This window comes from Hirundo rustica, chromosome 6, assembly GCF_015227805.2.
Source record: "Hirundo rustica isolate bHirRus1 chromosome 6, bHirRus1.pri.v3, whole genome shotgun sequence".
Taxonomy (NCBI): domain Eukaryota; kingdom Metazoa; phylum Chordata; class Aves; order Passeriformes; family Hirundinidae; genus Hirundo; species Hirundo rustica.
The window spans coordinates 175332-201475 of NC_053455.1; the positions used below are offsets into that span (position 1 = coordinate 175332).

At 56.6% G+C, this 26144-nt stretch overlaps 1 protein-coding gene across 3 annotated transcripts in view; it reads left to right on the forward strand.

The window, feature by feature from the left end:
- The window catches only part of LRFN5 (leucine rich repeat and fibronectin type III domain containing 5), a 42901-nt gene extending 17934 nt beyond the window's left edge, over positions 1 to 24967 (forward strand). For 2 of the 3 annotated variants that reach the window (XM_040068668.2, XM_040068669.2), the window contains exons 2-3: positions 13847 to 15254; positions 16213 to 17747. In XM_040068668.2, the coding sequence (XP_039924602.1) occupies positions 13867 to 15254; positions 16213 to 17143 (2319 nt within the window). In that variant the 5' untranslated portion in view covers positions 13847 to 13866 and the 3' untranslated portion in view covers positions 17144 to 17747. Of the gene's footprint in view, positions 1 to 13846; positions 15255 to 16212; positions 17748 to 24544 lie in introns of those variants that run through there. The other variant, XM_040068671.2, reaches the window with a different exon arrangement.
- Positions 24968 to 26144: the final 1177 nt, after the last annotated feature.

Genomic DNA, 26144 nt, shown 5'->3' on the forward strand with positions numbered 1-26144 from the left:
GTGCTGTGTGCTGTGTGCTGTGTGCTGTGTGCTGTGTGCTGTGTGCTGTGTGCCAGAGCTGTGTGCTGTGTGCTGTGTGCTGTGTGCTGTGTGCTGTGTGCTGTGTGCCAGAGCTGTGTGCCATGTGCTGTGTGCCAGAGCTGTGTGCTGTGTGCTGTGTGCTGTGTGCTGTGTGCTGTGTGCTGTGTGCTGTGTGCCAGAGCTGTGTGCTGTGTGCTGTGTGCTGTGTGCTGTGTGCCAGAGCTGTGTGCTGTGTGCTGTGTGCTGTGTGCTGTGTGCTGTGTGCTGTGTGCCAGAGCTGTGTGCTGTGTGCTGTGTGCCAGAGCTGTGTGCTGTGTGCTGTGTGCTGTGTGCTGTGTGCCAGAGCTGTGTGCTGTGTGCTGTGTGCCAGAGCTGTGTGCTGTGTGCTGTGAGCTGTGTGCTGTGTGCCAGAGCTGTGTGCTGTGTGCTGTGTGCTGTGAGCTGTGTGCAAGAGCTGTGTGCTGTGTGCTGTGTGCTGTGAGCTGTGTGCAAGAGCTGTGTGCTGTGTGCTGTGTGCTGTGAGCTGTGTGCAAGAGCTGTGTGCTGTGTGCCGTGTGCTGTGTGCCAGAGCTGTGTGCTGTGAGCTGTGTGCCAGAGCTGTGTGCTGTGTGCTGTGAGCCAGAGCTGTGTGCCATGTTCCATGTGCCGTGTGCCAGAGCTGTGTGCCATGTTCCATGTGCTGTGTGCCAGAGCTGTGTGCTGTGCCAGAGCTGTGAGCTGTGTGCTGTGAGCTGTGTGCTGTGTTCTGCGTGCCATGTTCCATGTGCCGTGTGCCAGAGCTGTGTGCTGTGAGCTGTGTGCCAGAGCTGTGTGCTGTGTGCTGTGAGCCAGAGCTGTGTGCCATGTTCCATGTGCCGTGTGCCAGAGCTGTGTGCTGTGTGCTGTGTGCTGTGAGCTGTGTGCTGTGAGCTGTGTGCCGTGTTCCGTGTGCCATGTTCCATGTGCCATGTGCCAGAGCTGTGTGCCGTGTGCTGTGTGCTGTGTGCCAGAGCTGTGTGCCAGAGCTGCCACTCTGGTGCCTGGAGCTCCTGAGCCAGGCTCCTTGCTGCTGCCTTGCCATGGTGGTGCCAGGCAGGGAAGCACCGGGCAGGGGGTGAAGGTGCTGCCTGTGCAAGCTCTGTTGCAGACCTGGCAAGGCTCGAGGAGGTGATGTGCCGGAGCTGGCAGTGCCCAAGGGTGGGCTCCACGTGCTGAATTCCCTTTTGCTAAAGGGTGAGGGATTCAGTTTTTCCGAGTGGACCCGGTGCAGGGTTCTGTGCAGTCCCAGGCAGTGCTGCTTACACCTGATGGGACTCAGGAGCTGCCTCGTCAATTGGTTCAGAGAGCAGCGCTGCTCCTGCGAGCCTTGGTGAGATGCTTTGGGTGTGGCGATGTGGGGAAAGGTCGTCGGGATCTTCCAAGATCTCTGCCTTCTCCGGGCCATGGTTGGAGTGCTAGGTGAAGACTTCTACAGCATGGTTGTGGGCATGTAGCACGAGGGACAGAGCCTGGCGTGGTCCTCAGCAGCTGCTGTGCAGGTCCTGCACAGCTGCCCCACAGCTGGACTGTGGTGTGAGCAGACTGTGGCGGCTGCAGGTGTGTGGCTCCTGTGAGGCATCGCTGCAGCCTCGGGGCAGGACCTGCCATACAGCTGGATTTGGGGTGTGGGTGGCCGTCTGTCGGCATCCGTTCCTTGACTTCTGTGGAAATCTTGCCATAGCAGCATGGTTGATCAATTTTTGAAGCAGCAATTAAAATCTAAATTTCTTTGCCAAAGCCTTAAGTATGTCTCTTATCTGAAACACTCAGACACTTTGCTGAGTGAAGAACATTAGGAGCAAGAGACCCATTAAATTTTCTGGCACAGACGAAGGATATAAATCCTGCAAACTGATGGGATCGCATGTGGCAGATCTGATGGTATCTGCCTCATGCACTGAGTTGTAGAGGAGGAAAATGACCTTTCAGAATAATTTCTCTGGGCTAGAAGTTTTGGAAATGACTGTCTTTTCTTTTTCCAGAAGTCTGTGTAAAGTAGTTTTGATCTTGTCCAGCTGAAGGGACACCCGTTTTATTTGCTTATATTACTTTTTCCGTCCTACAAGATGTTTGATCTATCTTTTGGAGGCAGAGGAAGGGACACAGTGCCACTCTGTCAGCCCTTGCCTGACCAGCTCACACCACCTCTGGTCATTTGTTTGTTCACAGACTTTTCAGCATTGTCATTCTGATGTAGGTGAGGTCACCAACAGTCATGGTTCAGCTTCTCCTGGTGTCAGTGATGCTGTCTTCCACTAATCCATGGTCTGCAGGTTCAGGAGCTGTGGTTCATTGATGAGAATAGCTCCACTCAGCTCTGTGCTGTGCTTTCTAGCCCAAGCTTCCATCCTAACAACCAGCAAACACCAGTGTCGGCACTACCCTGGGGGCTCTGACAGCAGGGCTTGCTAATGTGAGGTGACAGAGGATGGAGAAGATGCTAATTAACAGATGGAATAATGAGACACTTGTTTGGTGGCAACTTGTCTAAAGCTGTGGGTCCAAAGCAGCTGCCGGGGAGCCAGCGGCACTGAGGGGCTGGAGGGGCTGGAGTTTCTGCTGCGGCTGAAACCCCATCTCACCACCTTCTCACGACCCACATTTCTGCCAGAGCACTGAATTACAGAACCATCAGGGCTGCAAGAGCTTTCCAAGAGCATCAAGTGCCAGCTGTGTCCAGTCCCCACCTTGTCCCCAGCTCAGAGCTCTGGGTGTCACGTCCAGTCGTTCCTTGGACACCTCCAGGCATGGGCACTCCAAACCTCCCTGCCCGTTTCGGTGACTGACAGCCCTTTCCATGAAGAAATTCTTCCTGTGTCCAAGGGGTTTAATTCTTTGCTCTGATGTCCAAAAATGTGTCTGCACACTGAGGGTCTTTTTTGTGCCTAAATATCTGTCTTCTGAGATTGGTGGAAGTTTTCTAATTAAGATGTTCACTATCCTTGGGTCAGGTTCCAATTGCAGGACGAGGGCTACATTTGAGATACAAACATAAGCCTCTGACAGGGCTGGACCTCACAAGCCAAAGCGGGAAATACATTGGGGTGGTACAGAGGTTTTCTATGATTATTTCTGTTTGCCATTTGCAAAGGAGTAGCAAAATGCAAACTCACGGCAGCTGTTTTCTATTGCTACAGGAGCTAAGAAAAAGGTTAAAGAGGGACAGTTTAAGTAAGGCAGTTTAAAAGTGGCAGAGCTGGATAACTGGTACCCAGGAGTATTAAAATAATTGGCCAAGAATCTCCCTAAGACAGTAATGGTTTATTTTTAACAAATCCTGAAATGCTGAAGATGAACCAGAGGCATGGGAAAAGGCTAATGAAAATTGATAGAAGAATTAAATATGATTTGGTCTAGGGGGAATTGTGCCATCTGCTCCTCCCGGGCTGGATCCCTCTCCCATTGGCTCTGCTCTCCTCCCGCTTGCATCCCTCATTGTTTCCACCACCAGCTCTTCCTGCAGGCCTGGGCACAGAAAGCAGTGGGATCTCCCGTCCTTCCTGCTGCTGGTGGATGTGTTGCTGGGACAGCCTGGCCGTGCTCAGCCTCGCTCCCGCCCCATCCTGGCACATTTGATGGCTGGGCAGCGCTTTGGCCGATGCCACCGGGGGCTGTGCGACAGATGCTGATCCCGGACACCGGTTCCGTGGCAGTCCCACAACCCGTGGCCTTTGCCACCTGCGCCAGCCTCTGGCGTGCCCAGCCTGGGAGGTGCCAGCTGGGCAGCTGTGGGGTGTGACCACGGGGCGGTGCAGTGACGGGTGCTGACCCAGCAAATGAGCAGCCCCACTCCCTGAGCACGGGTGCCCCAGGGGCCGGGTCAGTGTTCTCATCTCCATCACCAGCCCTCATTGCAGAGCCAGGCTGTGCATTTCACAGCCCTCTGAGGTTTTCGTGTCTCCATCCCGCCCAACACAGCTTTCCTCACGTGTTTCCCTGTACACAGAGGCCTCCTATCACCTCCAGAGCAGATCTTGGAGCCCTTTGGCACGATTGCTGTTTCCTCTCGGCAGTCAGGCAGCAGCTACAGAGAGCTGAGGTGAGCGGACGGCACAGGCTGGAGTGTGATTTCCTGACCGTGTGACAGAGATCGGCCGTGGGACGTTCTGCTGAGTGTTATCCTGTGCTCTTCCCATGTGCTCTTGCCTCCTTCCGAGAGGGTCGGCTCTCGGGGTGGGACCCAGCGGGGATGCACTGAGTTACGGCGTGCCTCCCCCGAGGGTCCCACTGAGGGGGGCTGTGGGTCATGGCAGCCTGTGACCCACAGCTGGAGCACGGTGCTGTGCTGAGGATCCCCAGACCCACCCAAACACCCCTGCAGCTGAGCATCCGTGTCCCCAAACGTGCCAGCATCCAGGCACCCCTGTGCTGTGCTGAGAACCCCTGTGTCTGAGCACATCCCCGTGCCTGCAGCTGAGCATCCGTGTCCCCAAACGTGCCAGCATCCAGGCACCCCTGTGCTGCGCTGAGAATCCCTGTGTCTGAGCACATCCCCGTGCCTGCTGAGTGGCCGTGTGAGCCTGTCCCGTCCTTGGCCAGAATCCCTGGGACAGTGCCTGGGGTTCACTGCCACCTTCTCCTACTCCTGTCCTCCCCCGGCTCCGCTGCTGATCCCGGTTTGCTCTCTGTCCTGCTGCCAGAGCTCTGTAACATTTCCTGCAGCTTATCATTACTCTCTTCTGTTCTTATTCCCTATATCAGGAAACCATAAATATGTATTTTAGAGCCGTCAGTTTTTTCGAGCGTGTGGAGTGCTGCCTCCTGAAAAATCCCAGCAGCAGATTTTGAGCCAAAGGGAAGACTGCAAAAATAGTTTCTCCCTTATGGCACATTGAAAGTTTCCCTTTTAGGCGAAATTGTCCAACCCTGACAGATGTATCTGAAGTTCTGAAAAATATGAGTCCCACTATTTCACTTAAACTGTCATTCTTGGTAAAGGAAAATATTCCTTTTGGTGTGCCCATCGATTTCCTTTGGATCTAAGTACGGACAAGAGTCTGTCGTGTTCCTGCTGCAGCCGTGTGAGCAGTGGGCTCCGGGTGTGTGAGCAGCTGCTGCAGGCTGGCTCTGTGGTCAGGCAGTGCCCTGAGCTCCTGTGAGCTGCAGCCCTGTCCCCTGGGCAGCCCCGGCTGCCTGAGCCTCGGCACGGACGGGGAGAAGGTGCAGGGAGAGGAGGGAGGGGGTTCTGCTCCCTGCTCACTCTTTGGTGGGGACTGCGTGACCCCCACTTCTTTCCCACCCTCCCACTGGGAGGAGGCAGCTCCTGCTCCCTGCCCCCCCCGTGCCTCCAGAGTCCCTGTGAGCAGGGTGCTGGCACAGGACGTGCTGCTCCTGCTGCCTGGGTGCACCACCAGCACACGGGAGCCGGGCTGGGCAGGCGCTGCCCTGGCACCGCCCTGGCCCTGCGCTCCCCCGCCTCGGTGCTGCTGGTGCCGGACACAAGCTGCGTGCGGAGATGGAAGTGCTCGGAATTCCCTCGGGGCTGGGTGAGAGCCTGTGGCGGGGGCTCACCGCCGGGGTGGTGCCACCTCACAGCACCTTGGGGAGCTCCCTCCCGGGGCCCCGTGGGGCTCTGGCTGCGGCACCGCTGTGGCACACGGGGGCTTGGAGCCGCAGCAGCTTCGGGGTGCCCGGTCCCAGGGCGGTAGGTTCTGCTGGGCTCCCTCTCTGGGGTGGTCTCAGCTTCGGCCTCTGTCTTCCTAATGTTTTACAGCATGCCAGGGGCTGTGCCAGGGGCCGTGCAGTCGGTGCCTGTCCTGCCAGGCGGGAATGCCTGGGTTTCCAGACGAGATAACACGGTGGTTTAATTAGATAGTAAGTGCTAATAGCGATTGAAAAGAGATGTGCTTGCTCCCAAGTTTGGATTTATTACTACTAGTTTCTGTATGGCCTATTAATTTTTGATGACTTTAGATAAATTGCATTCAGCCTGAAATAAATTAAAATAAGTGCATATAAATCATGTTCTATTCTTGGCTTCTGCAAAACAAATTTCCATTTCATCTCTTGTTGTCCTTCCTTTATTACATGTATCCTGCCGGCGCGTGTCACCCGTTATTGTGATGGAAATGTTTTATCTCCTTGAGATTTCCTGGGTTTGCCTTTGAAGTGTCAGGGCTGCTGTAGACATGGCACATCTTAGATCATCTCCGTAGCTAATTTGACCACATCTGTTTGATTTGCCAGTTAACAAGCCAGACCTAAATACTAAATAGGTGTTCTTCCACGAGAGCGATCTATGGTTTGCACCCAGTGCTCCTTGACATTAAATTAAACTTTAGAACTCAAAATCCAACTTGTTTTACGACTCACATCCTCAAGTGATGTTCAGGCAAGTGTAGAGACAGCCCTAATAAATGCCTGGTTTTAGATTGTTTAATTTACTATATGTTTATGTAAGAGTACAGTGACTAAGAGAAGAAGTGGCCTCCGTTAATGCTGCAACCATTGCAAGGTATTATTACGCAGATAATAAATGTCCGTCTGGAGTAAATCATTGTTAATTTACTTTTCATTTAATTTGGTGGGCTGTGCAGAAGCAAGGCCATGGAAGAAATAAGTTATTTTTACAGTGCTTGATAAAACCTGCAAAGTGTTTGGAAATCTGCTTGTGGTTAATCCCCCGCTTTGCTCTGGTGTTGTGCTGACAGCGTCACCCTTCACAGTGCTCTTTCCTCTGCTTCTGGTTTCCCCCAATTAAATTGTGTGTTTAGTGGGCACAGTGGGTTTGCCCACAGTGCCCTGGCCAGTGCCTGGGTCCCCCTTCACCCTCATCCCTCTTCCCGTGCCTGTTGGGGAATGAGAATGTTGGTGCATTAAAAACAGTGGCATTTGTTGGCAAAGGAAACCTTAAGAATAATTTTATTCGTAGACTCACAGAATCCCAGAATGGTTTGGTTGGGAGGGGGCCCTTCAAGTTCATCTTGTTCCATGCCCCTGGATTGGGCAGGGACACTTTCCACTAGACCAGGTTGCTCCAAGTCCTGCCCAAGCTCACCTTGAACATTTCTGGGGATGAGGCATCAATTACCTCATTTTTCCATTATTACGTATTTATCCCCGCACTAAGTTAGAAATGGCCAGTGCTGGGTATCCTGCTGTAGGGTGGTGTCAGGGATGGAGAGCTCCAGGGAGTTTGGGGTGTGTGGGAGTTTTTAAAATGCCACAATACCCCAATTCAATAAAAATATTTTGGTAAGTTAAAAGCTGCCTTGTTTAAACAATTATTCACTTAGGGCTGCTCCCGTTTGGAAGCTGTGTGGCTGATGCTGATGTTGGTGTCTGTGTTTAGTGTATCTGTGTAATATTTGGTACAGGGACTCCTCAGGAGCTGGAAAGCTTTGCATAGAATCACAGAATGGTTTGGGTTGGAGGGACCTTGAATGTCTTGGTGTTCTGACCTTAAAACACGATGTGTGCGCCACTGTACCTGAGATGCTGTTTGGTGACATCCCCGTGTGCAGAGCTCTGCCCTGGCTCCTGCACTGCATGGGGCCTGTGGGGTGCAGGGTTGATGGGTTCAGGGGGATGAGGTTGGAAGCTGTCTCGGATGGCACTGGCAGCCCTGGGCTGGGCTTTGGGAGGGGGATGCAGCTGGACTGGAAGCTCCTCAGTGCAGTGGGGCTGTGCTGCTTTCCCTGTGATGAGTACCAGTGCAGGGATGATTCCTGCGGGCTGGAGGAAAGGAACAGGATGGAATTCCTGATGCACGTTTTACAGAGGGGGCCAGGGGAGCGGAGCAGCCTGTCCACCTGTGTGTACCTGTGGTGTGCACAAGCCTGGCTGCTGGCACATGGAGCAGCAGCCCTGGGTGCTGGTGGTCGTCGGGGCACAAGGACAGTCACGGATGGTGATGGACAGTGCCAGCGCTGTGTGCTGCTTACACAGGGGTTAGAGGTGCCTTGGGAGGCTGGTGCTCCCTGCTACGGGACTGAGACGTGCATTGCTGAGGAGGATACAGTGGACTGAGCCCAGATGTGCTCCTGGCTGCCCCTGCAAAGCCCCGGGTAGTGACACAGCCTAGAGAGCACGGGGTTTGACGGGGGCCGAGCTGGGAGTGCAGAGTTGTCCCCCAGGAATGGGAGATGGCCTCTCCAGGTGTGTTTTTTTATCATAGGACGTTTCTCAGGCGCAGCTCTGTTTTGTGCTTGGTTCAGTGCCCCTCTGCCTCTCCGCCGCGGAGCTGCGGGAGGAGCCCCATCCCGGGGGCCGCGGCATCATCGGCGTTTCCTCACGGCACAGCTATTAATACCGAGGCGAGCTGCAGTCGTGCTCCGCGCTGCGCGTTGACTCATCCCCTGGATCACTCCTGGCTCTTGTCTGTGATACCAAAGCCTCCCCTGCAGCCCCACGCCGGGCGGGACCCCCTTGAGCTCGGCCTCGCTCAGCCTTTAATCCCGGCTCCGGCCGCTGCGGCCGGGCCGCCGGCAGCCGTGTGCCCAGCTCCCGCTGTGGCTGCGGGCCCGGGGCCGTGCCAGAGGCAGGTGTGCAGGGGGAGGGCTGGGAGTGTGCGGGGAACACACCGTGCTAGGAGTGTGCGGGGAACACATCGACACCGTGCTGGGAGTGTGCGGGGAGCACACCGACACCGTGCTGGGAGTGTGCGGGGTGCACACCGACACCGTGCTGGGAGTGTGCGGGGAACACACTGACACTGCTCCGAGTGTGTGGGGAACACACCGACACCGTGCTGGGAGTGTGCAGGGAGCACACTGACACTGCTCCGAGTGTGCGGGGAGCACACCGACACTGCTCCGAGTGTGCAGGGAGCACACTGACACTGCTCCGAGTGTGCGGGGAGCACACCGACACCGTGCTGGGAGTGTGCGGGGAGCACACTGACACTGCTCCGAGTGTGTGGGGAACACACTGACACCGTGCTGGGAGTGTGCGGGGAGCACACCGACACTGCTCCGAGTGTGCGGGGAGCACACCGACACCGTGCTGGGAGTGTGCGGGGAACACACTGACACTGCTCCGAGTGTGCGGGGAGCACACCGACACCGTGCTGGGAGTGTGCGGGGAACACACCGACACTGCTCCGAGTGTGTGGGGAACACACCGACACCGTGCTGGGAGTGTGCTACCACCTTGTCTCTGCCCCTGTCAGTGTGCTGCAGGCAGCAGTGCCAGGGTGCAGCTCCCGGTGCGCCCGGAGCAGGGGTGCTGCTCCCTGTGTGCCCATGGCAGGGGTGCTGGTCCCCGTGTGCCTATGACAGTGGTGCTGGTCCCTGTGTGCCTGGAGCAGGGGTGCTGGTCCCTGTGTGCCCATGGCAGGGGTGCCAGTCCCCATGTGCCTATGACAGGGGTGCTGGTCCCTGTGTCCCCATGACAGGGGTGCTGGTCCCCGTGTGCCTATGACAGTGGTGCTGGTCCCTGTGTGCTCGGAGCAAAGGTGCTGGTCCCTGTGTGCCTGTGACAGGGGTGCTGCTCCCTCTGTGCCCAGAGCAGGGGTGCTGGTCCCGGGGTGCCCTGAGCAGCTCACTGGGACACGTGTGATGGAGGCAGTGTGGGGCACTGCAGGGAGCAGCATGAGAAAGGAAAGAAATGAAATCCCTGGCAATGCCACGTCTCTGGTGCCAGGGTCACTGTCCCAGGGGAGCTTCCAGGAGCCAGCAGCAGGCAGTGCTGGGTGAGGGCCAGGGCCAGGGTGGTGAGCGTTGGGCACTCCCCTGAGTGCAGCCATCCCTGCCCGTGCCTCCTGGGAAGGCTCCAGCAGTCTTGTGAAAACGCAGGACGCAGGATGCTGTGTCAGCACAAGGGAAGGGACAATGCCTAGAACGTGCCCATGTCCCTGCTTCTGTTGGAAACACTCCAGCTGTGACATGTGCACTGATGCAGGAACCCCGTGGGTTTTTTACCTTTCCGAGCACTTGGCATTGTTGAGTGTTGTCTGCTCCAGACAATGTGAAGCAGTTCTAAAATAAAGTGCTTTTTAAAAAGGATATTCTATTTTTCTCCTTGATTTCTGAACTTTATGGGCATGTTTTTAAGCTGTGTATTGCAAGGGCAAGTGCTGAAGCTGTTTGTTGTGTAGAAGGCAGGGGAAACCCAGCAAAGATCCAGCAATCGAGCTTTTGAGGAAGGAACATACATTATGTCAGGAGAGGTATCATCCCTGTATGATCTGGCAGCACTGTCCCTGGCCTGCACTTTAGGACTGGGTTTCCCATTGCTCCTGCTTCTACGATTCACAGGCGTCTGAGGGGTTCGTGGCTGTTTGAAGCCCTTTGACTAGGACCAGGATTTCCCAGTCTTATGGCTCCCCACGGGGATTCACCTGTCCACTCCTATCGCAGGTGTCAAACACACCTCGTGCTCCTGGCTGGTGCTCCTGGCTGGTGACCCTGGCCGGCTCAGCACTGGGTGGCTAGCACAGCCCCCAAAGCAAACCTCTGGATGAGTTTCTTCGATTCAAACGGGTTTTTTCCAATTCAGCAAAACCATGCCGCCTGTTTACAAACCACTGACATTCGTGAAACTGAAGCTCCTTGTTCTCCCCTTTACCGGTCCCAGCAGCTGGAATGCCACAGATCCCAGAGTCTCCTTTTGCATACCACATTCTGGCATGGCTAGGGGTGCCTGGTGCCGTGATTTCCCTTCCTCCATCCCCAGCAGATGAACATCATCATCTTCCAGACTATTTTTGCCCCCATTGTGAAACTGCGTTTGCAAAGACCCTGAGAATCCTGACTGCTGGGTGGGAAGGGCACTCAGTAGCTCTGCTGTGACCTCAGTGGTGACAGACGATGTCTGAGCCAGGCCCTGAGCTGGCTGCTGGCTCCAGCAGCTCCCGGTGTGCACACTGGGCATCCCTGGCGTGCTGACCATCCAAACAGGAATGGGATGAAGTGGAATTTCTTTGCTAATTAATGCCTGTCTTCCGGATTCTGCTGCTCCCACGTGTTGTGTGATCCATGACATGTAAATGACCCCTTGGAGCACTGTGCTCATATCCCGAAAAGGAGGAGGCAGAACCCGCAGCGTGCAGGATGCTGGGCACAAGGAGCCATCACAGAATGTAGATTTCAGTCCTGGGTTCCTTGGATCCATTCCAGGCAGGAATTTCAAGTTCCTTCACCTGACCCCTGTCTGTTGCCAGAACAGGTGGGTAGTTACTTCCACTGCCTGCTGCTGCCCCTGGATGCCAGGCTGTGCCTGCTGCTGCTTGGGTTCCAGGCTGTGCCTGCTGCTGCCCCTGGATGCCAGGCTGTGCCTGCTGCTCTCCCTGGGTTCCAGGCTGTGCCTGCTGCTGCCCCTGGATGCCAGGCTGTGCCCACTGCTCCTGGGTTCCAGGCTGTGCCTGCTGCTCTCCCTGAGTTCCAGGCTGTGCCTGCTGCTGCTCCTGGGTTCCAGGCTGTGCCTGCTGCTGCTCCTGGGTTCCAGGCTGTGCCTGCTGCTGCTCCTGGGTTCCAGGCTGTGCCTGCTGCTCTCCCTGGGTTCCAGGCTGTGCCTGCTGCTCTCCCTGGATGCCAAGCTGTGCCTGCTGCTGCCCCTGGCAGTGCTGGTGGGGTCTCAGGACGGCTGTCCCCACAGGGGCTGGGGTTACTCGGCCGTTCCCCAGCACCTGTCAGACCCTGCAGAGGTTTGTGGTGGGAGTCTGCCCTTAGGAAGTGCTGCCCAGAGGGGCTGGTGGGGCTGTCACCCCCGACAGGAGCGGGTGGCTCCTCTGGAAGTGGTGGAAATCCTCAGTGTGTGTCACAGAGCTGTGTGGAGCTGGAGTTGGCGTGTGCCCAGGTGAGCCTGCACCCTGCCTGTGTGAGCTCGGGGTTCCTCCTCCGCGCAGGGCCGGGGCTGGCGGGAGCCTGGCACCCACGCTGGGGGAAATGGAGCTCTGTGTTCCAGAGCTGGGCTGGAGGGGGCGTGAAGGCCAGGAGACCTGTGGGAAACACCTGGCAGGGGAAGGACCATGGGAGTGTCACCCATTGTGTGGGAACATCCCAGCTGAGAGTGGCCAGGGGAAGGCGGGCAGGGGGTGACAGTGCTGGAGGGGTCTCTGCCTCCAATGAGCCTCGGCCCTGCCCGAGCACTGCCACACCTGCTCCGTGCCCGAGAAATGGCGCAGGAAAAAACTTCCTCAGCTCAGAGATGGGAGCAGAAGTCTGGGGACTCCCCAGCAGCCGATGGGGGAGCAGTGGAGGGGCTCCAGGCCCCGGCAGTGTGCTGGGGCTCGCAGGTTCCCTGCTCTTTGGAGACACGCTTCCCACTCTGTGTGACCATAGGCCGTGCAGCCCGCAGCAACTTGACTTAGGTTTTATAGACAGATGAATAACTCAAAATGATCAAATGTAGCAACAGAATGGATGTAAAGAGTAGTATATGTGAGAGGCTTTTTTTGTGAATCACGAATGTCACATGAAGAGCTTGACTACCCTTGTCCTATTGCAGGCACCGAGCAGTAAATGAGCAGTGCTCACCTTCCCAGGAAGCTGGCATTTGTTTTATGTATGAATGCAGTTTCCCTTCTGTTTTTTTTATCTTTAAGCAAGTAATGAGAATCACATATTGCTTTCATTAGTCAGAAAGGTGTTTTCTGCAATGAGCTCTAAGGCATGTCAGCGCTACTCTCTGCAAATCAACCGTGTGGGGGATGAGGTGGGCTGGGACAGGAGGGGCACACACGTCCAGGCTGACTTTCAACAGACGTGTTTTTTGATGGCTGTCCTCCTAAGCCACCAGGTCCTGCAGTTCGTATTATCATCTAGTACGTCTTCTGGTTCTGGCTAGCTGCAAAACTGTATTTTAGCTGAGCTTCATTAATGCATCTTTGGGATGGTAATGGGTCTGAGTAATCTGATCCAAACAGGTATAATTGTGCCGGTCCCAAAGGGAGCTGAGTGCTTCAGCTGCAGCGTGGAGCCCCTCTGAGCACCACTGCTCACCGTGGCACAGGTTCCCTCTCAGACGCGTGGGTGCTTCGCCATGGGCCCGTGCTCCCACCTGTTCCACGGAGGAACATCCCCCAGCCCTTGCACCTGCCTGTGCCGTGAAGCCTTTGGCACAGTCACTGATGGATGATCTCACTGAGCTGGCGTGGGCACTGCTGCTATCGGCCCTGCTCCCACTTGCCACGAGGAGCTGGGCCTGGCAGTGTAAGGGATGAAGCTGGTTGAACTGCTGGGCTTTCCAGGAGGAGCCAGAAAACTGTGATCAGCTAAAATTAGCCCAAGATTCATTTTTATTTAGATCTCCGTTGTGGGGGCTTTTCTTGGATTTTGGTGGGTTTTTTTGTTTTGTTTTATTTGCATTTTTGGGGTTTGAATGACATAAAATTAGCTCCTTCTGAGTTTATTCTGAAAATAGCATCAAGAGCTTAAATGTTCAGTGGAGATGGCTGTAAACGCATTGAGTTGCTGTGATAGCAAGGCCGCCGAGAGTTTCAGCTTAGCAAGGGAAGCACACATGAACCACTTCTCATTTTCTATACCTGGACATTCGTCACTACGGCCTGCAGCCTGGGAGGTCGGGGGCTCTGCCAGGGTGTGGAACTGTGCTGGGCAGCAGGATGGGCTCTAGCAGGAGGGGCCTGAGGGACGGCGAGTGGCTTCCCAATCGCTTTGTGATTTGTATGTGAGGGTCGGGGTGTGGATACGTGCATCTGCAAACGTCCCTGCTTGTCAGCTGTACTCCTGTATTGGCACTCTTGTGTCGGGGTGGGGGGATGAAGAAGAGCCAGGTGACACGGTGAGGGTGACTCGCTGCTCCTGAACTTTAGTTCCGTGGTTTAACCGTAGACTATCTGTCTTGGCTTTTTTATTTTGTCCATCTTATCTCACAGAGACTAACCGCCGTTTGCTCTCCCTTGCAGGCTCTTGAACCAGTTCTACAATGGAAAAACTGCTTTTGTTTCTGCTGTTCATTGGCGTAGCGGTGCGAGCTCAGATCTGCCCCAAGCGCTGCGTCTGTCAGATCCTGTCTCCGAACCTCGCCACCCTCTGTGCCAAGAAAGGGCTCTTGTTTGTTCCTCCCAACATTGACAGGAGGACCGTGGAGCTGCGGCTGGCAGACAACTTCGTTACAAACATTAAAAGGAAAGACTTTGCCAACATGACCAGCCTGGTGGACCTGACGCTGTCCCGGAATACAATCAGTTTTATCACACCTCACGCATTTGCCGACCTGCGCAATTTGCGGGCTCTGCATTTGAACAGCAACCGATTGACTAAGATCACGAACGACATGTTCAGTGGGCTCTCCAATCTCCACCACTTGATACTGAACAATAACCAGCTGACTTTAATTTCTTCCACAGCTTTCGATGATGTTTTAGCTCTCGAGGAATTGGATTTGTCTTACAACAATCTGGAAACCATCCCTTGGGATGCCGTGGAGAAAATGGTCAGTTTGCACACTCTCAGTCTTGACCACAACATGATTGACCATATACCTAAGGGGACCTTCTCCCACCTCCACAAGATGACCAGGCTGGACGTCACATCCAACAAACTGCAGAAGCTGCCGCCTGATCCGCTCTTCCAGCGCGCTCAGGTGCTGGCAACCTCAGGAATTATCAGCCCCTCAACGTTTGCGCTGAGCTTTGGTGGGAACCCTTTGCATTGCAACTGCGAGCTTTTGTGGCTGAGGCGCCTTTCCAGGGAGGACGACCTGGAGACCTGTGCCTCTCCTACGCTCCTGTCCGGCCGGTACTTCTGGTCCATCCCTGAGGAGGAGTTCCTCTGCGAGCCCCCGCTCATCACCCGGCACACCCACGAGCTGCGGGTGCTGGAGGGGCAGCGGGCAGCCCTGCGCTGCAAGGCCCGGGGTGACCCCGAGCCAGCAATCCATTGGATTTCTCCAGAGGGCAAACTGATTTCCAATGCAACCAGGTCCACGGTGTACGACAACGGGACGCTCGACATCCTTATCACGACGGTGAAGGACACGGGCTCCTTCACCTGCATTGCTTCCAACCCGGCAGGGGAGGCCACGCAGACGGTGGACCTGCACATCATCAAGCTCCCCCACTTGCTGAACAGCACAAACCACATCCACGAGCCTGACCCAGGCTCCTCGGATATCTCCACATCCACCAAGTCGGGCTCCAATGCGAGCAGTAGCAACGGGGACACTAAAGTCAGCCAGGATAAGAAGGTGGTTGTTGCGGAAGCGACCTCCTCCACGGCTCTGCTGAAATTCAATTTTCAGAGGAATATACCTGGGATACGTATGTTTCAAATCCAGTACAATGGTACTTACGATGACTCCCTTGTTTACAGGTAAGGCAGCCCCAGCCTGCCCGTGTGGGACCGTGCCGGGTGCTTGGCGCTGGCGTGTGGCCCTGGCCTGGGCAGCCCCTCTGCCGGAGTTCCTGTGCCATGCCGTGCCAGCTGAACGGAGCCCAGCCCCGGCAGCTCGTGCTGGGAGCCTCAGGAAGGGCTCGTGCCATTTCTACTCACAAAAGGGAGAATTACTTAGAACAGTATTATATTTAGATAATCCAAATGGACCTCTAATCCTCTGAACTGATCTGAGAAAGGTTGTGAAGGCAGATGGATTAAATGGATCTTAATGTGCTCAGCTTTATGGAAGCACAGGGTGGACAGCGTCTGTGACCTCGTTCCTCACAGTGCTTTCTGATGAGCCCCGTGCTGGGGAAGTGCAGGGGGCTCTGTGCTTGGTCATTTCTTCTGTGAATTTCTTTGTCCATTACTAGGACAAGGGCTGCTGGCTTTAAACCGAAAGAGGGTAGATGTAGATCAGATAACTGAAAAAATTCTTCCCTGTGAGGACAGTGAGACCCTGGCACAGGTTCTTCAGAGAAGTTGTGGGTGCCTCATCCCATGAAGCGTCCAAGGCCAGGCTGGACAGGGCTCAGAGCAGCCTTGTCTAGTGGAAGGTGCTCCTGCCCTTTGCAGGAGGGTGGACTAGATGGTCTTTAATTGTTACTTCCAACCCGAGCCGTTCTGTGATCCTGTGATTCCATATTTTTGATGTGGCTGGTCTAATGGGGGCTCTGCCATGCTGAGCCGTGCCAGGGGGCTTGGCAGTGACTGCTGCTGCATCAGAGGCCGGGCAGGAGCTGCTGTGGGGATGGAGATCAGTCCCACGGGGGCTGCGGCAGAAGCAGGACAGACAAGCCGTGGTGGTGCTGGGCACGGGCTGGGATGCCCCACAGGGTGGGAAGGTGCCGGTGTGTCCGCCAGGTTCATTCACATTGGTTTCCTCCTCCCCCAGAATGATACCTCCCACGAGCAAAACCTTCCTGGTCAACAACCTGGCTGCGGGGACGATGTACGACCTGTGCGTCCTGGCCATCTACGATGACGGGATCACCTCGCTGACGGCCACCAGAGTCGTGGGCTGCACGCAGTTCACCACCGAGCAGGATTACGTGCGCTGCCACTTCATGCAGTCCCAGTTCCTGGGCGGGACCATGATTATCATCATTGGTGGGATCATTGTGGCGTCCGTGCTCGTGTTCATCATCATCCTCATGATCCGCTACAAGGTGTGTAACAACAACGGGCAGCAGAAGGCCACCAAGGTCAGCAACGTGTACTCGCAGACGAACGGGGCTCAGATGCAGGGCTGCAGCGGGGCGTTGTCGCAGTCCATGTCCAAGCAGGCTCTCGGGCACGAGGAGGGCATCCAGTGCTGCAAGGCTGCCGGCGAAGGTGTGACACAGTCACCGGACACCGGCTCCAGCCAGGACTCGGCCACCACTACCTCCGCTTTGCCTCCCGCCTGGACTTCCAGCACTTCCCTGTCGCAGAAGCAGAAGCGAAAGTCGGGGCCAAAGCCCGGCAGCGAGCCGCAGGGCGAGGCCGGCGGCAGCGCCGAGCCGCAGAACTCGAACAGAAATAACTCCACGGCGCTGCAGTTAGCGAGCCGCCCCCCGGACGCGGCCCCCGCGGCCCACACGTACAAAAGAGCACAATCAAAGCCAAGTAAGTTCCTCACTCTGCCCGCCGACGCGTCCCGAGCCAAGCGCCGGCGGTCGCTGGGCGGCGAGCTGCTGGAGCCCCGCGGCGCCGGCGCCGGTGGACTGCGCTCCAAACGGAGCATGTCCATGAACGGGATGCTGGTCCAGGCAGACCGCGCCGGTGCCGATAGCGGAAAAGCAACTTTCTCCAGTTCTGAGTGGATATTGGAAAGCACTGTGTGACCTGCTTTTTTTTTTTTTTTTTCTTTTTTTCTTTCTTTTTTTTTTTTTTTTTTTTTTTATTTTTATTTTGACTTAAAACACCAAACGTTGTGTGAAACTCCCTTTCCCAGGGAATTGGATTTGGATGTCCACTGCTGTCTCGCTGATTAATGGCTTGTTCATGCCGGGTTCTGTATAAGCCACCCAGTGCACACGGGGGGTTATTTAGTTTTCGTTTGGTTTTACTTAATATCAAAACCGAAGGCAACATTCAGAGATTAAAAAAAAAAAAAAAAAAAAAAAAAAAAAGGAAAAAAAGATTAAGGGGTGAAAAAAAGCACGAAACAGCACCAGTGCCTTCCCTGCTCTAGGACTGGCTTCCTGGTTCTGCGGTAGCAGAAAACAAAAGAGAGAGTTTTCACAGAAAAAGCCTTTTATAAAGGAAATGCAATTTCCTCCAAGCTAACAAATAACCACTTCTGGATCAATCAGTAAAATGATATTTTTTAAACCGGTCAGACTGTACATTTCTTTTCCGTGACAATGGTGTTGCCTTTGTTTTTAGGCAAATGCTGTACAGGAGCAACAACGCTGTGTTGTTATGTTGTGTAAAATAAAATATTCACTCGGTACTCCAGCCAGCCTCGCGGTGACTGCCCTGCCGGAGCCGGGCTGGGGCCCTGGTGCTCCACAGCTCCCACCGTGGGGCTGGGAGGAGGACGAGCAGGCGCCGGGGTCCATTCCCTCGTGCCGGGGCCGGGCGCGGGTCGAGCAGGGGGATCCCACGCGGGTCTCCTGGAAAGGCGCCCGACCCTCGGTCCCAGAGCAGCCGCCGGCCGCGGTGCAGGCGCCTGTCGAGCAGCCCCTGGGGAGGGAGCGGGGCTGGGCAGGGCTGCAGCCACGCCGCTGGTGATGGTCAGCTCCTGCTGTCCTAGACTTTTGGGGCGTATTTCCTCTGAACTTTACGGTTCGATCCAGTTCTTTTCAGTCCCTGAGTGCTTTGAAGGGCCCGGAAGATGATGGTCTCACCTTTAAGCTGCTCCTAATTGCCATGCCTAATTGGGATAGAGTGATTTTGGGCCACTCTGTAGGGACAGAGCCCCACAGCAGTCGAGGACAGCAGGTGCAAATTTCCTTGTGTGGATGGCAGCTGCTCTGCTCACTGTAAAGAGACGCCTGCAGTTAATATTAATTAAACTCATATGGTCATCATATTCAAATTAGAGACAGCTTAACTCTGAATATTTGAGCATTGTGCATTCTCAGATGCCAAATAATAGGCTCAGGATGGACTTTGTGGCCATAAAAGTGAGAGAATAGTTAAATTTTATACCCTGTATGCTGGTTCTTGGGGGCACCGTAACTAAGGCGGGTGCCTGAGGCCAGCCTCACCCCAGCCAGGGCAGCAGCCCTTGGGCAGTTGTGGGGGAACATCTCCCAGTGGGGCACGGCCCCTGGCACCCCGTCTCTGTCACCGGGGCTCTGCAGCACGGGGCTGAAGCTCTTGGCCATTGTGGGTTGCTCTGGGTGATTTTACTGCCTGCCGTGGAAGAACAAAGTCAGTGAGGGTGGTGTAAAGGACCTAAAAGGAAGAGGCTGCTTCTTTTTTAGAAACCCTTTTTGCTTCCTTCAGGAAATGCAGAGACCAAATAGGAAACAAAGCCTCAAAATGAGAAAACCCGCTTCCTGATGGAAAAGTTTTTAAAAAATACAATAAATCCCTCCTCGGATTGGTGAGCGCTGCATGAAGAGAAGGGAGCTGTTAAATAGTGTGCTGTCAAGGACAGGGGTGGCCTGTCCAGGGTCTGGCAGTGTGATGACAAGGGCTTTGCTCAGTGTGGGTCAAAGGTGAAGGTCTGAGCCCCAGGGAGGGACTGTGCTGCAGAGGCACCTTCTCCCCCACACTGGGGTACAGGGAGAGTTGCTGTGGAGTGGTTGGGTTTAATCACGCATTTTAAAAACATCAAATGAAAATGCTTTCATATGTTGTCTAAAACTGAACCTAAATCTGTGTGATGTTTTGTGAAAGTGCTAAAATACTAATGGCGTCTTGTGGTTTAAGGAAGTTTATTTTTATATTTGTAATTTTTCACTCAAAGGAATAGTTTTCTAAGCACTGCAGCTGATGTTCTGTCCGTGGTGCCTCTGTGTCAAGCAACTACAAGGCCTGTGTTTGGTTTGATTCTCTGTGATAGTGCAGGAAGGGGGATCTGGGCAGCCGGGGGTTGCTCTTGTGCCAGTTTATCTCCCTGGCTGAGATGGTCACCCCTTGGGAATGCCTTGGGCATGGAATCACCTGTTCCCACCGGAATAACCGTGCAGTGGGACATTGTGTTTCATTTAGGCTTGATTCAAAGTGTGGGATGCCTCGCGGAGGAGGAAATTCTCTGTCCTTTCTGTTCAGCAAAAACCATGCGTTGCCAGCTGTGTGAGACGGAAGGGTGCTCAGATGCTCCTGGAGCAGATTAACATCAGGTCATTTCCCCCAAACTGGAATAACTCCTCACCGTTGGAAGTGCTGGAGCGGGGGCTGTGGTGAGCTGTGGCCCCAGCATCGCCCCCAGCTGCAGAGGGGTCTGCAGGGACAGGAGCCCGAGGTGCCTGCCTGCCCCTCAAGCACTGCCTGCCTGCAGCTGGGCTCCGTCTGCTCCTGCTCAGCTATGGAGTGGCTGGGGTTTTAGCCCTGAGAGGGGCTTTGCTCACAGCCGCTGGTGGAGGAGAAACTACTTCAGAAAGTTCTTGGCTGTTGCTGCGATGGCCGGAGCGCATGGGTGTGCCCAGGCCTGGGTGGAGGAGCTGGGTGTTGTTGTGTCTCTCGTGTCTGTGCTGCCTTCCCGCTGTGTGCAGGCACGTCCTCACTGCGAGCACACGGCGCTGCCAGCGCGGCTCTGTTTCTGCAGCGTGTCCCCGTGCGTTTGCCAGCCCTCCCCTTGTGCCCAGGTGGCTCTGCAGCCACGGACAGGGAGCTGCGCAGCAGGGCCGTGTGTCCTGCGCTTGGAGAGGGGACACAGGGAACCTGCTCCGGCTGGGAAGGGCGCGGCACCGCCCGGGCATGCTGCCTGCCCCAGAGCTCCTGCCCCAGAGCTCTGCCCCAGAGCTCCTGCTCGAGAGCTCTGCCCCAGACCTCCTGCCCCAGAGCTCCTGCCCCAGAGCTCCTGCCCCAGAACTCTGCCCCAGAGCTCCTGCTCGAGAGCTCCTGCCCCAGAGCTCCTGCCCCAGAGCTCCTGCTCGAGAGCTCCTGCCCCAGAGCTCCTGCCCCAGAGCTCCTGCCCCAGAACTGTGCCCCAGAGCTCCTGCCCCAGAGCTCTGCCCCAGAGCTCCTGCCGCAGAGCTCCTGCCCCAGAGCTCCTGCCCCAGAACTGTGCCCCAGAGCTCCTGCTCAAGAGCTCTGCCCCAGAGCTCCTGCCCCAGAGCTCTGCCCCAGAGCTCCTGCTCGAGAGCTCCTGCCCCAGAGCTCCTGCTCAAGAGCTCTGCCCCAGAGCTCCTGCCCCAGAGCTCCTGCTCAAGAGCTCTGCCCCAGAGCTCCTGCCCCAGAGCTCTGCCCCAGAGCTCCTGCCGCAGAGCTCCTGCCCCAGAGCTCCTGCCCCAGAACTGTGCCCCAGAGCTCCTGCTCGAGAGCTCTGCCCCAGAGCTCCTGCCCCAGAGCTCTGCCCCAGAGCTCCTGCCCCAGAGCTCCTGCTCGAGAGCTCCTGCCCCAGAGCTCCTGCCCCAGAGCTCCTGCTCGAGAGCTCTGCCCCAGAGCTCCTGCCCCAGAGCTCCTGCCCCAGAGCTCCTGCTCGAGAGCTCCTGCCCCAGAGCTCCTGCCCCAGAGCTCCTGCTCGAGAGCTTCTGCCCCAGAGCTCCCGCCCCAGAGCTCCTGCTCGAGAGCTCCTGCTCGAGAGCTCCTGCCCCAGAACTCTGCCCCAGAGCTCCTGCCCCAGAGCTCCTGCCCCAGAGCTCCTGCTCGAGAGCTCCTGCCCCAGAGCTCCTGCTCGAGAGCTCCTGCTCGAGAGCTCCTGCCCCAGAGCTCTGCCCCAGAGCTCCTGCCCCAGAGCTCCTGCTCGAGAGCTCCTGCCCCAGAGCTCCTGCCCCAGAGCTCCTGCTCGAGAGCTCCTGCCCCAGAGCTCCTGCCCCAGAGCTCCTGCCCCAGAGCTCCTGCTTGAGAGCTCCTGCCCCAGAGCTCCTGCCCCAGAGCTCCTGCTCGAGAGCTCTGCCCCAGAACTCCTGCCCCAGAGCTCCTGCTCAAGAGCTCTGCCCCAGAGCTCCTGCTCGAGAGCTCCTGCCAAGGCACTGGCACCAGCTGCTCTCATCCCTGCTGGCCCCAGAGCTGCTGGAGGCTCGGTGCCAGCAGCACAGGGTGCTCCTGCCTCCCGGGGACCATGGCAGCCTGCTGGGCATTGCTCTGGGAGCAGCCCAGACCCGCGGGGTGACACGGAGCCGTGCAGCTGTGTGTGCCCTCTAGAACGTGCAGAGCCCTTCGTGTGTGTGGCAAGGCTGTGCCTGAAGCCGTGGTGGGCACCCAGCACAGAGAGAGGGCACGCTGCTTCCTTGGGAATGGCTCCAAACCAGCAGTAATGGCTACAGCTGCTACCAGGATCGCTTCTCTTCCCATCAAGCAAGGGGAAGCAGAGCCGCAGCGACACTGGAGCTTTGGCAGTCCCACCCGCAGAGCGGCCACAGCTGTCAGCACTGTGATGGCTCAGGAGCCTTCACCTCCCTGTTCCAGGGTGCTGCTGCCCCGGGGTGCACCGTTGCGCCCAAAACTGCGCTAACAGCAGCCACCCAGTTGCACGGTGCCTTCTCCTGGCAGTAATTTTAATGTTGGTCAGAGTTCTGGTTTAAAAGCAGCATACTGTGGCCAGTCTGTATGTTACCGAGACACACAAAGCAGTCACACGGAGAGAGGTTTCGCAGGGCAGAGGTCCTTCTCTGATCCGGCTCAAGGCTGAATCCAGGCGGAGAGAGCCTCTTTGTTTATTTCTTACTTTTTATACATTTGTGGGTCTAGCAGAAGATTGGCTTTTAGAGTTTTCACCTCTCAAGCCAACTGGCCAGACCAGGCATCAGTTACAATTGTTTTCAGGTTAGAAATATGCAAACAAAGGACAGAGAATGAAAAGCAAAGGATTTGTTTATGTTACATATGTGGTAAAAAGGTAGAACTGCTTTTAATATTGTACAGTAACTAAAAAGATCTGACTCCATTGTTATGAAAATTCAAAAGGCTTTAAAAAACTCAGAAAAACCAGGGTAACATCCGTAGGGTCCTGCTTACAAGTAACGTGGTTCTCCCGTTTTCCCTTTGCGAATGCGTCCCTGTGTGCCTGGCTGTGTGTCGGGGCGCTGGCCTGGGGCACAGCCTGATCACGCTGTGATGGGCTGGTCACTCACCGCGGCCCCTCAGCCCAGGCGGGCCAGGCACCACGTCCTCTGTCACTGCTCTGTGGTGCTGCACCCCCTGAATCCTGCTGGGTTTGCTGACTGCGGACTTCTAATGCAATCGATTCATTCTCAGGAGCCAGTGTGAAGCTTGCTGCTGGAGAGAAAGGGAAGCTTGGCTTGGAAGGAAGGAAACTTGAAAGGGAAAGAGCAAATGTGGCACATGGCTGGCTGCAGACCCCACATCAGGGACTGTGTTTGTATTAGAAGGAACAGAATAAGCTCCAGGTTTTGTGGTGCTGTGTCACCTCAGGTCGTTTCAAGAACTGCACTTTAGAAGCATCTGGGTCAGGAATCTGAAAGCTGAGCCCAGGCTGGTGTGCCTGGCTCGGTGTGAGCTGGTTTTCCTGCTGCACTGCCAGGTTGCTGCTCTGGAGGCACCCGCAGTGCTGTGTGCAAGCTGTGCCATCTCCTCTGCAGGGGAAATTCCCGCTGGGAGAGGGAATGAGGAAAACCAGTCAGGGTTGGAGCCCAGCGCCCTCGGTGGGCACGCAGGGACCCCCACCTGGCCTAAGCCTGGGCTCCCCGAGGCCGGTCTGGTCTGGGGGCTGGAGCCCACAGCGGCCCAAAGATGAGTTCAGGGTGGTGCCAGGTCGGTGTTTGCAAATGGCAGCGGCACTTCTGCACTCCCCAGGTAAGTGGGGCAGTGCTGGCTGGCAGGTGAGGCCAGCGCAGCGGGACCGGGCGAGGCTGTCCCTGTGCCCTGGGGTTGATGTGGGGCACCGGGACCGGGTGAGGTTGTCCCTGTGCCCTGGGGTTGATGTGGGGCACCGGGACTGAGTGAGGCTGTCCCTGTGCCCTGGGGTTGATGTGGGGCACCAGGACTGAGTGAGGCTGTCCCTGTGCCCTGGGGTTGATGTGGGGCACCAGGACTGAGTGAGGCTGTCCCTGTGCCCTGGGGTTGAAATGGGGCACCGGGACTGAGTGAGGCTGTCCCTGTGCCCTGGGGTTGATGTGGGGCACCAGGACTGAGTGAGGCTGTCCCTGTGCCCTGGGGCTGAAATGGGGCACCAGGACTGAGTGAGGCTGTCCCTGTGCCCTGGGGTTGATGTGGGGCACCGGGACCGGGCGAGGATGTCCCTGTGCCCTGGGGTTGATGTGGGGCACCAGGACTGGGTGAGGCTGTCCCTGTGCCCTGGGGCTGAAATGGGGCACCAGGACTGAGTGAGGCTGTCCCTGTGCCCTGGGGTTGATGTGGGGCACCGGGACCGGGCGAGGCTGTCCCTGTGCCCTGGGGCTGATGTGGGGCACCGGGATTGAGTGAGGCTGTCCCTGTGCCCTGGGGTTGATGTGGGGCAGGACGGTGACGTGGCACATCCTCATCGCGGTGACCTTCCCTCGTGTGTGCCGGCCTCAGGGGGTGAGTGCTGTGTCTGTGCCCACCTGCTGCTCTGCTCTGCTGTCCCCAGCTCTGCGCCAGCCCCTGGCAGCGTGCGGAGCCGGAGTCCCTGCCGTGGGCAAAGGCTCGGCCTGTGCGAGGGCAGAAGCAAATCTAGAAAATGGAGAAGTCTCTGGCTCTGGAACAACGAGCTTTGCTGGCTCTGTTGGGGTTTTGGGGTTGTCTCGTTTGCTGGATTTTCCCTGAAGCAGCAGCAGCAGCCCAGACGTGCTGTGCCTGCACTCCTGACGGTGACAAGGCTTGTGGCAGAGTGTGGCTGGGGACATTGGGTGCTGTTAGCCCGGTGTCCCATTAGCCCAGTCCCCTGTTAGCTGCCACGCTCCGCTGCCCCAGCCCCTGCAGCGCACGTGGCACCAAGGCAGCGGGTGCCAGGGCCCAGGCAGGGTCTGCTGCTGCTTGCTGCCCGGGCTGGCTCTGTGGCAGCTTCTGGGACCCTCGGTGTGTGCCCAGCTGGCTGTGCAGCCGTTGTGGGACCGTCAGTGGCCCCGTGGCAGCTCCTGGGGCTCTCGGTGTGGTCCCTCCCACATCAGCCTGGCTTTGGCCACGGGGAGAGGCTGATGCTGCTCCTCGTCCCCTCACTGTCTCTGTTCTGTCTCTTTGTGCAGAAGCCGGGGCCCCTCTGCAGGACACCAGCCCTTCTGCACTCCCCGAAAGCGTTGCCACCGATGTTCTTACTCGGCAGAAAACAATACGGTTTCAACTCTGCGAGGACTGACGCGTCGCACCGCGCTCACCCACCGAAACCTTTACTTGAAGCTGCGGCCGAGGCCGCGTGGCCGTCAAGGTCGGCTGCCTCGATAAACTGTCTTCCCCCCTCACAGGCCTCCCATCTCCTATCTGCCACTTCAAGTCTAAAATACCTGTTTTTTCTGGTGTCCAAGGTTTTTATAACTAAGAATTATGATGAAAATTCTGGTGGCAGCAGCTGCAGTCGCAGGTCATGTTCTGTGTCGCCAGCGGTGAGGTCACGAGCTGTAAACACGGTAGCTTCAATCACCTGAACAAATAAATGTTTTACTACAACGGCATGGGCATGTTGGTTGATCCAGGGGGTGGTGCTGGGCAGGTTGGTTAACTCAGAGAGGCCCTGAGCTGTCCGGGGTCTGTGCCCATGGAGGGACCCCGTGCTCTCTGGGGTCTGTGCCCATGGAGGGACCCCGTGCTCTCTGGGGTCTGTGCCCATGGAGGGACCCCGTGCTGCCTGGGTTCCTCGTGCTCTGCCAGGCTGTGTGAGGCTGGGCTGGGCACTGCAGCAGCGATGGTGGCTGATCCCCGTGTCTCTGAGTGAGCTGTGCTCAGCTGCAGCCCCAGCTGGCAGCCGTTGGTGCCCCTGGCCCGGGGTGACCAGCTGGGTCAGGCAGCCGTGCCACCAGGGAGCTGCCTGCTTCGGCCCTTGGCGCTGGGCAGTGGCTTTGTGCGGAGGGAATCCTGTCTGCCCTTGGGGGAAGCCCTGGGGCAGGGGCTGCTGCCCCACAGAGCCCCCCGTTCCCTGTGCCAGGAGGGCAGCCTGGGCTGTGGGGGTGACAGCGCTGCAGGCTGCTCCAGCACTGTGTGCCGGGGGTGCCATGGGGCAGGCAGAGCGCTGAGCACAGGGTTTGGTTGGTTCTGTTTACTTCTTTTGTAAGTAGGAGAAAATTAATGGAAGAAAAACTTCCTGTTTGGAGACAAATGACACCCCAAAGCAGATTGAGGAGCGTCACTCTGGGAAGCAGGAACTCCAGGTGGGGCTGGATTTGCAGTGAGGGTGTAAATCTCCCGTCTCTTACTTGATGCAAACAACACTCAAAATTAGCAGATGCTGCTGACAACTTCCTTGTCTTTTTCATTTGGGTTTTTGATTGCTTGGTTGCATTTTTTTGTTTGCTTTTAGTCTCATGGAAATGTTACCAAGCCACGGAAGCACTTCCAGGCAGCAGGTCCCAGTTGTTCAGGATGTTCAGGTCCTGGGGCAGCACAGAGGCAGCTCCTCCGGTGTGTTGCCAGCTGGGCAGGGGATGTGGCCCTGTGGGAGCTGTGTTTGCTGCAATCCAGGACCTCCAGAGGCATTTTCCTAGAAATGACAAACAGAGGTGGCAGCCAAGGGCAAGCGCAGTGCAGGGCGCTGAAGGGCGACTCAGGGGTTGGGAAAGATGCTCAGCTGGGGACATCTGCTCAGTGGGCAGCAGCACACTCTGGGAAAGGTGGCCCTGACCTTCCCAATGGCAC